Raw genomic sequence first — 14,572 nt, forward strand, 5'->3', positions numbered from 1 at the left:
AATGACTATAACCAATGTGCTATTGTCAGAACTATTATTGAGAGATCTCTTAATAGATTTGCTGTTGCTCTTGAATTCATTCCAAAGGATAGGTTTAACATTGCAAATGAAATGTAACCATACTCTATCTATAAGTCATATATCACTCTTAATACTATTTAGGCCTATGTAGCATTTGCAAAGTTATCAACCAACAGCTATTGTTTAATTTCAACTAAAAATAGACAATACATATAAGCCTAAAGTTTCAATCTTTGGTTGATGTCAAATGTAATCTCAAAGATAATACTGAATATGTTGGATTCACATCCACAAGTTAAAGAATAAGACTAAATCAAATCAAACTTTATTTAAAGTGCATTTAAAGTTAGATTTTAGTCCCTTTCTTTAACTTCGTTAAATTCTTTAACTTTTTGTAGTAACTCAAAAAGTGTTCATCAAATCCAAATATTTATTATTTGAGATTCTTCAAATAGCCACCCTTTGCCTTGATGACAGCTTTGCACACTCTTGGCATTCTCTCAACCAGCTTCATGAAGTAGTCACCTGGAATGCATTTAAATTAACAGGTGTGCCTTCTTAATGCATTTGAGCCAATCAGTTGTGTGTGTGTGTGTGTGTGTGTGTGTGTGTGGGGGGTTACAGAACATAGCCCTAATATATTTAGATTTGTTTAGCACTTTGTTGGTTAATACATGATTCCATATGTTATTTCATAGTTTTAATGTCTTCACTATTATTCTATAATGTAGAAAATATAAAAAATAAAGAGAAACCCTTGAATGAGTAGGTGTTCTAAAACTTTTGACCAGTAGTGTATATCTCCTTCACATGTCGATATTTGGTTGCATTGCCAACCAAACACAATTCAATATCACTTTTGCGATACATTACATAGCCTATTAACTTTAGTCTTAACTAAACCAAAAATAAAGTTAAAGAATAGGATTAAGCCATTGGCTCAGATGATACTATCCAAGCATTAGATACATCTCTAAATGTTGATGTTTGGTTGCATTGTCAACATGAACACTATTCAATATGACTTTTGTAATACAGTAAATAGCCTAAAGTTAAGGCTATCTTACAAACTAATGTAACAGTTTTTAGTCAACCTTAAAATGTTTTATCTCATCCATGGCCACATAGAGGTTACTGCGACTTCTTATGTAATCATAGAAAGCATACATGTTCAAGATAGCATGCAAAGGTTGCAGGTCTGTGGAGATCTTCACAATATAGATATCTGTGCAGTATCTCAAACAGCCTTGATCACGTGCACTATGTACTTTTAATGTAATCCCAACTACAATCCAGGTCATTTAGTTGTGCAATTAGATGAAGCACAGTGATAACATAAATACAAAATATCTCACATTGTATTCTCATTTGAACGTTGGGGTGCTTTTAAATGGTTGAAAGTGCAGTGATAACACTTTGGGAATTCAATACACTTCTGTCTGTCTTGTTGAGTGGGTGAATAAAGGTTGAAATCCCATTTATCAACATCTCAACCAAAAATTCCCCACATTTCCACGTTGAAATGACGTGGTGTGCCCAGTGGGAAGACATTTGAGTACAGTTGTAGAAATCTCTCACATAAACACAAGTGAACGCACAAAATCCCTTTCTCTTTCACTTCACTTGTAGTGAAATACATTTCGGCTACAGCAGAGAATAGCAATACTGTAAAATCCTTTAGGTTGCAGAGAAATATAATGTTGAGTCCTTAGACCGTTCCTTTTCCCTCTGACCGCTGTCTGCACATCTGTTAATTAATAACGAATGGATACTGATGACTCATCCCCTATTACCACCAAATCTCATAATCTTCACTCATTTCTTAACAAGGTTGCAAACCCCTGCCGGAATTGTGAGTGTGATTGTCTGTGAGAGAGAACAACAGCGGGAGGGAAATTCATTGCATTACATTACGGTTGCCGTGGACAGAACAATAATAAAGAAACAAATCATCTCAACGTCACTTCATTATACTCAAAATGAATCCAATGAAACCTACAAGCAAATGACCTCCAGACTACATCAAATCCCCCACAGAGGGGGATGTTTTCAAGATGAGATCGGGGCATACTGTATTCATGCTGTGGACCATTTCATGTGAAATATACTGATCATGCTGTATGCCAGACCTGATGACTTCCTTGACTGATGTCATGCTTGACTGGAAGCTGATATGTGCCCAGATTTACTATCAGTCAGAAAGCAGATGTCTTCTAGCATCCAGGTCCATGAATCATTCAACTCTCTCTGTACATTCAAAGTGGAGAAAATATGACACAGATGTCAACCTGTCTAGTGGTCAGTGCTGGAAAGTGGAAAGGGTTCACCAAGAGTAATGAAATCTAAAGAAACGCAAGAATGTCACATCTGGAAGCTGAGATCAGTTGGCAAGAGCCAGTCACTGACAGGTGAGGTAAGAAACTACTGCCAAATACAGTCATCTAACAACACATACTGTACGCCTGGTAAGCCAAGCAACTTGAGGAATTTGGCGAAATCATCTGAGAAGCAGACTGCTCCCCCCACACTATATGAATTTTATATTCAATTTACATCACTATTGTCTGACATTAAAAGTACAAGATATTGGTCTATCAAGTATCAAGAGTCTGGAATTTACTCATCCGGCACATACAGTTGAAGTCGGAAGTTTATATACACTTAGGTTGGAGTCATTAAAACTCAACCACTCCGCAAACCTCTTGTTAACAAACTATAGTTTTGGCAAGTCGGTTAGGACATCTACTTTGTGCATGACACAAGTAATTTTTCACATTTCACATTCTTAAAATAAAGTGGTGTTCCTCACTGACCTAAGATAGGGAATTTTTACTAGGATTAAATGTCAGGAATTGTGAAAAACTGAGTTTAAATGTATTTGGCTAAGGTGGATGTAAACTTCAGACTTCAACTGTATCCCTGAAAATAATGTAATGTTCAGTAAAGCCTGAAAAGGAAGATGTACGACTATCAATATACACAGTGTGAGAAGACAAATGTCTGAGTAGAGTGTTAATCATGTATCTCAAAGGTTAGACACGGCAGGTAATTTAAGGGGAAATGAGACCAGATGAGAAGGAGTCTACAGAGAAAGTGAACCGGAGTAAACCAATCAATTTGAATTATCTGCTCCTTGCTGTGTTTTAATCCAATCTTTAATTTGGGCTGTGGTGCGGTAATTAATGCAGAAGAGAGAATAGCTATAGCCAGACCACCCTCCTCTCACCTGGCGGGATTATCTGACAAGTCTAACATCTCCACTCACAACCATCTACACACACATCACGACACACAGCCAGAGAGGAGGGGTGAGTGGAGGAGGGGTGAGGAGGGGGTCAAGGGCAGTGTGGTTGAGGAGACATTATCAGAGCTTTAAGGACACGGCATCACAGAAATGAGCCACCTAACATCTGATCACTATAACACTGTTACTCTCTGCCCCGTGGATATGAGAAAATCATAAAAGCGTATTTCACTGATCTTCGAAGCCAGAGAGCATATTTCAAGCCTCATCAGAAAGATCCAGAGTTTCCCGCTGAGTGATTACTCTGAATCCTGCTGTAGGCCAAACACAACACTGTTATGTTTAATACCTTAAAGGCCATGACCGGTTCAAATGATCACAGAGCACCAGTTTGGCTCAGGGGATGACTTTCCAGTGGCGAGGAGGCCTATTTTCAAAAATGGCCGCGGGAGGCTCCAGACTACATTTCTGGTGTTCTACTAATGTTGGTCTGCTGGATCTTCCAATGGGGCACAGAGGGAAGGAGGCAAGGAACATTTCATGTTAAGAGTGTGATTTTAGCCATATGTGGAGTGTGTTATAGCACAAGCCTGTCGTATTAGGCAGTAGCAGATGGGCTCTGCTCACTGTTTGTCACGACTCCCACCGAAGGGGGCTCCCCTGCCTGTTCGGGCGGGGCTCGGCAGTCGTCGTCGTCGGTCTACTAGCCGCCACCGATCCTTTTTTCCTTTTCTGCTCGTTTGGTCTTATTGGTTGCACCTGTCTCTTATTTTGTTTCTTGATTTATGTCTATTTAAGCCTGTTAGGCCCGCCTATGTTTGTGTGGGATTGTTCCTCTGTTCGTTTGTGGATGTGCATTTGTATTCTATTTTTTCCGGACTGTTTGGGTCCTGTGTTTGGGCCGGTCAGTGTTATGCGCCTAGTGTTTTGGGGTGACCTTTTGTACCAGAACAAAATACGGTTGTCCGAACCCTCTGCTCTCTGCTCCTGACTCCAAACCTACTACTCCTAGAAGACCAAACCCACTACTCCTAGAAGACCAAACCCACTACTCCTAGGAGACGTGACACTGTTACAATACATACTTTGATTCTTTTGATTCTAGTACTGTACATACGCTCCAACATTAGAGCCAATATACATTTTTACTGACCATAATAGAGTGCTGGTTATATGCTCTGGTTATTCTGAAAATAACTCATAGGACTTATTCATTGGACCTATAGTGTGCTACAAATTCATTCTGAGTTACAAGCCTTTTGTTAAATATGCCAAAATGAGCTCCACAGCCCCAGTCTGACACCCCTCTCTCACCACCTCATCCCTCTCTCCTCTCCTTCTTTTCCTCTCCTCCTTTCAGCAGACGGCTGGGCCTCATTCAGCACTGTGAGCCTGCACGCATTAATAAGGAAACGCAGAGAAACATGTACAATTCTGTAAGAGCCTTGCCACACTTTGTAATGGATGAATATTTCATCTGTGAACGTATGTGTGTATTTCTATTTGATTTGGAGCAGAAGGTAACCAGCGTTGCCCCCCCTGTTTTTAACAGGCAGTGCTGTTACGAACATAAACTGTCTCTGTCCTCCATACCTCAGCCTTTCAAGAGAATCCCTTACCCCTTTTAGGTATTGTATTGTAAATCAAAGACCACTCTGCAAATAACCTGCAGTAACCTTTCCATTGACCACTGCAATAATTTGCTCCAGGAGTCGAGACAGTTCATTCCTTTCCTTGTTTGTAAAAGGTAAACTGCAATCTTGTGTGTTATTTTAGTGGACGACACCAAGAGCCCTAAAGCTATGCCTCCGCAAAATCGGATTATTCCATGGACAGTGTTTTTAGAACTGAGAAGATGTGCCACGATATTTGCCTCAGAAATGTATTCAACTCCCTCCAGGAAATTAACAACAGATAACCATCCATCCGATAAAGTCTAATACATATAAAATAGTAGATTAAACACACCAGTAACATTGACGTACATTCAATTTAAAAAAATAACAAAAATCTATTTTGTGAACTAGGCTAGTGCAAGTGCAACACAACTGTCTTTTTTGAGGCAGCAGCCATAAACAGGGTGTCAAAACAGGAGAATGTAATACAGAATGTAATACAGCATGTAATACAGAATGTAATACAGAATGTAATACAGAATGTAATGCAGCATGTAATACAGAATGTAATACAGAATGTAATACAGCATGTAATACAGAATGTAATACAGAATGTAATACAGAATGTAATGCAGCATGTAATACAGAATGCAATACAGCATGTAATACAGAATGCAATACAGAATGCAATACATAATGCAATGCAGAATGTAATACAGAATGTAATACAGCATGTAATACAGAATGCAATACATAATGCAATACAGAATGCAATGCAGAATGTAATACAGAATGTAATACAGCATGTAATACAGAATGCAATACAGAATGCAATACAGAATGCAATGCAGAATGTAATACAGAATGTAATACAGAATGTAATACAGCTTGTAATACAGAATGTAATACAGAATGTAATACAGCATGCAATACAGAATGCAATGCAGAATGTAATACAGAATGTAATACAGCAGTAGTAGTCCTGTAGTGTCTCAGTGGCCAAGGTACTCACCCACTCAGAACCACAATGAAGTCCATGACGTTCCAGCCGTTCCTCAAGTAGGATCCTTTATGGAATACAAATCCCAACGCCACAACCTTAATCCCAGCTTCAAAGCAGAACATCCCAATGAAGTAAGGCTCTGTCTTTTCCTGTGAATTAAAAACGGACACATCAGACAAATAGAGCACAAAATGGCCATGTTAAGATGAAAGGTCACAGAACAGAGGCTTATACAATAACAGCATTGTGTGTGTGAACATATTTATCACACTTTAGAAAAAACACTGAAATCTGTGTAAAAGGAGATGCATATACTATAACCCTATTGAATATAGGTACTACATAACAAACAATACTGTTCTAATCATCGCTGTTTGCCCTTGCCAAGAGCTTCTCTCTAACCCTTACACATGCTCAGGAAAGGATTAATTACACTTTCTCTCAGCGGGTAGGTAAGCACTCTCATGCGCTCAGATGCACTAGGCATGATAATATAGAGGAGGGCTGTGGCTCTAATAGCTATAGAATGAGAACCAATTAATCCAGCTAGTTTCTTACTCTACTGGAGGAAGCTGTAAAACACAACTGCAAAACTAACGAGCTACAAACAAGCTAGAGGTGATAACTGTGACTTGCCAAAACACCCATATAATAGCAGGCTATATTTAAGCAATAAGGCCCAAAGGGTGTGTGTTATATTGGCCATATACCACAAACCCCAGAGATGCCTTATAGCTATTATCAACTGGTTACCAACATAAATAAAACAGTAAACAAGTATTTTTACATCATACCAATGACATATTGTCAAATATACACACGCCTGAAAGCTATTTCAGCAAATCACCATCCAGGACCCAAATTACCCGGTTTATAATAAATGTCACAGTAGTACACAGTTATTTGTACTCTTCTGTGTTGGGCATTCACAGACAGTAGGGAACTGAGAGGATACAGCCCGGTTGGGACCTGGTTTAACGGGTATACTGAAATCAGAATTCATGAATAAACAATGTAGCAACACCGCACAGTAACTCAGAAATATGGGACATGCCTTCCACAAAATACTAATTTCTAAGCTAACAATGTACTATAAAGAAATAAAACAAGATTTTGTGTTCTCGTTTTGCTGCAACTATCCACTTAATCTTTGGAGAACATTTCAGGTTTTAAATAAATATCAAGCTTCATGAAGAAGACATTTTGAAGTAATTAGTGTTTTTTAAACAAGACTCCATAAGGTTAGAGAATCCCACTGATAATAACTGAATAAAGACACAGTGCATTAGTAGATGGTTGACTCACCAGTCTCTTGGACATGGGAGTCTTGTCCTCTCCAGGCAGGTGCTGCTCCAAAGCCAGTACGATACAGTTGGCGATGATGGTGGCTAAGATCATGTACTCAAACGGAGTGAAGCAACAAGTTAAGGAAGAATCCTGTGTCACAATATACCTCACATAAATACTGTTCTTCTATCTAATTTCAAAATCACAGTTTTCCAAATACAGTAACCTGTGATATTCAAAAACATAATGCATTATTTCAGTCCCACCATGAGAGAGATATATCATAGAGTGCTGAGGCCTAATAATCCCCATACAGATTGACAAGGATGACAGTATCATCAGCCCTATCTAAAACACCACCCTCCTAAGACATCTGATGACAATCCCTCTCATTGATTGAATGTCAGGATGTATCTATTCTTCTGACTTCTCCATTGTCAGGCACACCAGTGTGAATCTAGCCTGCTGCTGAGCACCTGGCAGAGTGCTGCTGCCTCCTCCTCTCCTCCATACAGCTGGCTGGCACACAGAGGCCCTGGCTGTCAGCTCCTCACAATGCCCTGAGGCTGTCCAACCAGCCAGCCAGCCAGCCAGCCAGCCATGGAGAGGGGCATGAGACTGCTGTGCACAATAGCTGGGGACAGTAGCAGGAGACAGGCCATAACCCTGAAAGCTGTAGGAGAGCTGGAGGAGAGGCGAGTATAGGCACACTGGGGATGTGTGGGAAGATCAGGAGTCTGATCCTACAAATAAGGGCACTTTACTACAAGCGTACAACTTGTACCAAGGGACCCCTGGTGGTTGGAGGTTTAAATGGAGCACATAGATGACACCAAGGATGTGTATTTCTCAAATGTTGTGCGTGGGCACTGAATTTATTTTGGCTGTTTGGAAAAAAGAGGTAGAGAACGAGGGAGCCTAAATCTCCTCAGTGGAGAGAGGGGGGGAGAGAGGGAGGAAGAGAAAGAGATCAATGCAAACAGAGCTGGCAGCTGGAGCTGCTGCCTGGAGGGTCACACAGGGACGCCCCTCATCGTCTGAGCATTGAAGAACTAAATAAACAGAAGCTCCCATACCGTCACACCTTTACCATTCTGCTGGGTTTAAATACTTACTGGCCTGCTCTAATGGGAGCACTGAACAAACTATATTCAACCAGGACTTATAGAAAACTGTGCTACTGTAGCTATTACTGTCTCACAAAATGGGACCCAAACTCCCATGGCTCTTTCTGTTATGGGCACTCCTCTACAACCACACCCTACCCCCATCCCCTCAAACACAAGAGCACTGACACTGCACTCAGAGAGAGGGGAGGAGAGAACAGAGAGATAGAGAGAGAGGTATCCACGGCAACAGGCTCCTCTCGGCCAAAAGTCAGCGCTCACATTTAATGGGCGTCAGTCAGAGCGACGGCCCACATGCTGCAACCACCCTCCTGACAATCCAACCCTGCCTTATTCATTTCATTTGCGTTTAAAATCTCTTCTCCACTCAGAGTCACACACAATATATCAAATACATACACAAAGCCATGTGTTTTTATTATCATCCAATGAGAGAAGTGTGATTTCACCAGGGACAGGTGTATCTACAGTATCATCTTATAATCAGCCTATATTGAGGAGGCATGGGGCTGCAGAGAAACCTCAAGGTTTTCTATCTCAATATGTATAATTCAGTTTTATCATTCACAAACTGTCTTCTGAGGAAACTGTGTCATTTATCCACGAAGGGACTTTGTGATGAGGGCTCGTGGGGACGTGTGAGTCATATTGACAAGTTTGCGCTGGCTCCCGCTTCTCAAACAGGTTAAAAATAGCAGTGGATATGGAATGTGATACAGGGTGCATCTGTGTTTTTAGACTGGATTCAAACCTTATTACACATATGGAGGAAAATAACCAAATCACTTCTGGGTTACTGAAGAGGGGAACATGATTTTAAACAAACATGAGAAAATGCCAAATAGTGCTTGTAGATGGATTATAATAGTAAACAAAGACATTGAAACACAACAGGTAGCCTTTTAAGTACCTTTCTGATTGAAAGTATATTACCATTATCTTATGAATGTAAAGGTTACTGGATTGATGGAAGGCAACTTGTTGAGGGAATTCGATCTAGAATAGCAAGGCTGTCTTAAGAAATTTGCTAATATAATTTTGAATGATCGCAATAAAATGATGCATAGATCAACCAAGAATACAGGAACCAAGAGAAAAGGCAAATATAATGACGTGCCAATGCCAGATCAATTGTGATTTGCCAGTCTTGCTGCTGTCAGTGAATGTGACGCTAAAGGTTGGGTGTGTCTACAGAGGGTGGTGTCAGCTCCACGCCCCTCAGACCTCCTCTGCAATGGGCAGGATCAATTATTAAAGGAGTATCTACACCCCGGGGCACTTCCCGTAGCAGCCTCCCAGTGGGCATCAGGCAGGGTGAGCAGCTGCTCGTCCTCCCCAGGCCACCTGCACCAGAGTGGGCCACATTTCATTAGGCCTGCCTGGCTCCTCCACCCAGTCCCTGCCAGCCTCCACATCGACCCTGACACAACCCTGCTGCTCCTGCATCAAGCCAGTTATGGAAGCCTGGAAATAAACCCCTCATCAATCACTGGTTTTAATTGAGCACTCAAAAATAAAGAACTGCTTATGCCATGGAGCATGTTGTTCTGCACACAGCCATGACCTTCTGATAAGTCATGCAGAGAGAGTGTGTGTGTGTGTGTGTGTGTGTGTGTGTGTGTGTGTGTGTGTGTGTGTGTGTGTGTGTGTGTGTGTGTGTGTGTGTGTGTGTGTGTGTGTGTGTGTGTGTGTGTGTGTGTGTGTGTGTGTGTGTGTGTGTGTGTGTGTGTGTGTGTGTGTGTGTGTGTGTGTGTGTGTGTGAACAAGTGAGGATGTCTTACAAGGTTCATGTTGGATATTTGCCAGCGCTCTCTAAATGCTGAATCTAAAGCTCACCAACATCAGCCTGTGCTGTGCCACATCATGATAGGAAACTACTCTGAATGAGATCCTCAGTTACAGTTCTAATCACTTTATACCACATGATACAGCAAACTGATCAGATGTCATTAGATGTAATGGTTGTTAATTAAATTGGCAAAGTCAATTAGATAATATGAGACACTCCCCACACAATGCCACATTAACCTTGGGGTTAGTTTCTGCAATTTCCACACAACAAAACAGCAAGATAGCCACAAACTGCAGAGAACCAGTCAGGAACTGCATAAACAACGATATGCTTGCAGTCACAATGATATATGGATTGAACTCCTCCACATGTTGGCTACCCTCACCACATACTACAATCTCATTTGATATGTTCAATGGGTAAACAGTGGGTTCGATGTTGAATTAATAATGGGAAATCAGACCACAAATATGAACTCCCATGAAAATTATAGCGTAAGGACTATTTTGCTATAATAGTCTATCAAAAAGCCATTCAGCAAGGCAGCACAATAACAACACAACTGGGACACCTGTTGTAGTGTAGATTAACAGTAGCTGACCAACAGAAGGGCATTGTTTTGCTTCCTTTTCACTAAGAAATGGCCATACATTTGGTTTGGTGTTTTGCAAAGTCATTTGCAGGCTATTCGTGACCGTCTCTGCTTTCCATCCCTCCATCTCTCCATCTCTCGTTCCCTCCATCTTCCCATCCCTCCATCCCTCCATCTTTCCATCTCTCCATCTCTCATTCCCTCCATCTCTCCATTTTTCCATCCCTCCATCTTCCCATCCCTCAATCTCTCCATCTCTCGTTCCCTACATCTCTCCATTTTTCCATCCCTCCATCTTCCCATCCCTCCATCTCTCCATCTCTCCATCCCTCCATCTCTCCATCTCTCCATCCCTCCATCTCTCCATCCCTCCATCTCTCCATCCCTCCATCTTCCCATCCCTCCATCTCTCCATCCCTCCATCTCTCCATCCCTCCATCGCCTCTCCTCAGTGACATGTGGTAATGTGGTGATATTCCTCAAATATACAGCCAGTGATCATCACGCTCAACAACACCTGCATCTTGTTGACAGAAAGTGCTGCATGGAGCAGAATGGAGGTCTACGTGTGTAATTCACTTTCCACTGACTGACATGTGAGTCACGCTCTCCCACTGAGAGACAAAGGCAAAGACAACCATGCATGTTAAGCCTTACATACTCTACAGCAGTCTTCCAATGATAACACATATTATTTTGTTCATGCATTTTGATCATCATACACACCTTAAAATCTGATGCAAATCCTCTATGATATTTTGAAAAATGCTTAGACCATATTACATTATTTTCATAGTCAAATCAACCATTGTAAATAACCTTAGAATAGTGGAAAATGGTGACATTAAATGATATTCAAGAGTGCCTTCGGATATTGATCCAATTTAGGTAAATCAATTTATCTCAACACAGTGAATTAACCATAAAATGATGGACAGACCAGAGGTAGAGGGGTGGTAATGAAGCCCATCAGCTATAATGCAAAGGTAAAGGTAGAATTACAAGGAATCTGAAATCTACTGATAATAAAGATCTATACCCAGAGCTGTATTGCTATAAGAATTACGACTGAGTAAAACACTGTCAACTAACAAGACTTCAGTCTCAAACACTTCATCGTGGTTTATGCTCATTCCTGGCAGTCAATTACAGTGCCAGACCTATCCTGCATCCTGCTGCCTGCCTCTACGACAGCCTGTCCTGTCGTGCTCCATCATGCTAATTCACCACCAGGAGACTGAGGCTTGAATCCCAACAGGTTAACAAGGGCTGTGTTAGTAGCACCACAAAGAAGGGGCCACTGACAGTGTTATACTGTTGTCTGTGCTCTGCCCAGACACATCTCTTGACTCTGACTCATCACATGCATTTCCATTTGGTTGTGTCCTTTTATTCCGTTGGGGATATCAATACCTGTAGGACTTTTGATCAATGACACACAGCAGAACCCTGAAGTCTACTCCTGTGGAAATCATTCAGCATCATGAACAGCAACTTTACTCAGTGGGAAGTTATCATGGTTTAAAATATGTCTGCCTTAACCTTGAGTGGATTGTGAGTGGTCAGTGAAGTGGACCTGTTAGGTGTTACATTTTGGAACTTAATTTGTAAAAAGATTGTACTATAGGTAAAATATTTGTATTCGCCTAATTTTCAGTGGAATTATAATAAGTTTAACAACCACTGCTGGTGCTGTCCATGGTGCTGAATTCTACTGTCCACGGTATTCATTATTATAAAAGAAACGTTAACATAATAGATAGACAGTTCAATATAGTTAAGAACTTTTGTCGAATGTGTGTGTGTGTGTTTACACTTAAACACAAAGGATATGGCCACTCTATGACCTTCTTTGCGTACTTCCGAACAATGTTGTCCTCTCCGAAAATGAAGAGTGATCTATTTACGGTGAAACAGTTCTGTCTGACAGGGATGGGGTTGTACAGGGCCATGGTGCGGGCTCTCTGCGCCTTGGTCTGTTTGAAGGCTGGGGACACTCCACCACCTGTAGACAGAGCCGGTCCCTCCCGGGTCCTGTTGCGCTCAGAGCCCCCATCCCCAGAGCCCAACAAGCCGGGGACGTCGTCTCCGAACCGGGCCATTCTGCGAGGAGTAAGGAAAACAGAATAGAGGGGAAAGGGTTAGCCCCTGGGAAGCAGGGCGGGGTAGGTTACAGCAACAGATCTGACAGAAGAAATACTTGTTTTAGTCCATCATAATGTTCTTAGCCAAGGCAACAAGTGATGATAAATATTAATATCCCCATGTCGAGTTGTTCACAAATAAATATTCCTCCGTTTTGAAGTTAGAATTCAAGCCTTGACTTCTTTGACCGTGGGCTATAGCACTTCTTGTGAATAAAAGTCGACGCACGTCTACATCGAGTGGGTAGGTTATAAAGCAACACAACAATTGTCCGCATAAAATTCAAACCCAATAAGCAAAAATATAAAAAAATATCATTCGAGACTCAAAATGTCAAATTCTAACTTAAATCTGTTCACTAAAACAAATGTTAATAAAATCAATCCAGATCCCACTGGAAGTGTTCTCAGCACAAAACCGCCGTAAGTCACGTCTCCCGAAGGTTTGTCCTCATGAGAGAGAAGAACAAGAGCATTTTGTATGGGTCCATGGATACACCGACATCCCTGTCCTCACTCTCTCATTTTCCCTTGCACATCTGTCATAAACATATTCCCACTGCAAAAAAATAAGCACCGAGCAAACTTTTTGCATTTTCTAAAATCTTGCTTCGCTTTTCGTTGCCACAAGGACCCCACCACTTCTCAAAGAGTAGATGGCATGCGATGATGCGCAACAAGCTAAACTGGAAGTCACACAAGTACAAGGTACAGGCACCATGTCCGCGCAGTTTTTTAGAGGGTTTCTCCGCAATGAGGTGTCAACTGGTTATGCAAAGCACAAGGCTCTAGGGCTAGGCTACACTACTCACAGAAAATGCGTCTCTCTACTATATGCTTTGGCTTATTTTTGCCTTTTATCTCCAGCCCATACATTTCAAATAGGCTATGTGTCTCAAATTCAATACCATGAGAATAAAACAATATTTGTAATAGCCATGATGTTAATTCAAAAGTTTATTAACATTTTTTATATTAGCTGCCCTTATATAAGGCCGCCTTCAAAGCCTAGAAATAAAGGGTATTTAATGCAAGTTACATTCATGCATAGCCTACATATTTAATGTAAATATTATTCAGGTAAAACTTTCATAATGTGGAAGTCAACGCACCAAAATGTAGAGCAAACACCTGCTAGAAATTCATTACAGGGGAGGCGTGATAGATTTTTCGAGTAGGTTCTCCACTATGAGACAGTCTGCGCGAAGATCAAAGGTAATTGCTGGGTAAAAGTCACTGTTTCAGGACATGATCTCCTAGTGAGTGGGAGTATTGCTGCTGCTGTATTTTCTGAACGGGAAATGGATGTGTGGAGTGTGCACACGTCAGGGGAGGCTGCTAGCATATTTAACAGAAACAATGGCAGTTCCAAAAAAAAACATATATATATATATATATCCATCAACTATTTAATTTATATTTTGATGTGTGGAGCAAACAGGCAGTCTTATTTCAAACAAGCATTGAAACTCATTGAGAGCTAAGAAAAAAACCTTAAAATATTTCATACTGAGAAGGGAAATTAAGCTAAAACTTTCTAGACTAACCCACAGAAACCCGCGTGCGAGGACTTGGAAATCATTATGCATGGCCTTATAATATCGTCAACGGCGAGATTAAAATGATGATGATGTGGGGCGAAAGGTAAGAGGCTAATAAGCATATTTTGCAGAGTTAAACTAGCACAGTTTGGCCAATAGGCTCCGGTTTAATGAATTATTATGGCGAGGGCAGTGATCCAGTAAC

At 41.1% G+C, this 14,572-nt stretch overlaps 1 protein-coding gene across 4 annotated transcripts in view; it reads right to left on the reverse strand.

Annotated features, from left to right (window-relative positions):
* LOC118391197 (voltage-dependent R-type calcium channel subunit alpha-1E) overlaps positions 1–13,517 on the reverse strand; it is a 121,263-nt gene extending 107,746 nt beyond the window's left edge. For all 4 annotated transcript variants that reach the window (XM_052458081.1, XM_052458080.1, XM_035782361.2 and 1 more), the window contains exons 1-3: positions 12,516–13,517; positions 7,190–7,295; positions 5,894–6,033 (exon numbers count right to left, since the gene is read on the reverse strand). In XM_052458081.1, coding sequence (XP_052314041.1) covers positions 5,894–6,033; positions 7,190–7,295; positions 12,516–12,784 — 515 coding nt within the window. In that variant the 5' untranslated portion in view covers positions 12,785–13,517. The remainder of the gene's footprint in view (positions 1–5,893; positions 6,034–7,189; positions 7,296–12,515) is intronic.
* Between the last annotated feature and the right edge of the window lie 1,055 nt (positions 13,518–14,572).

Source organism: Oncorhynchus keta, chromosome 1, assembly GCF_023373465.1.
Source record: "Oncorhynchus keta strain PuntledgeMale-10-30-2019 chromosome 1, Oket_V2, whole genome shotgun sequence".
Classification (NCBI taxonomy): domain Eukaryota; kingdom Metazoa; phylum Chordata; class Actinopteri; order Salmoniformes; family Salmonidae; genus Oncorhynchus; species Oncorhynchus keta.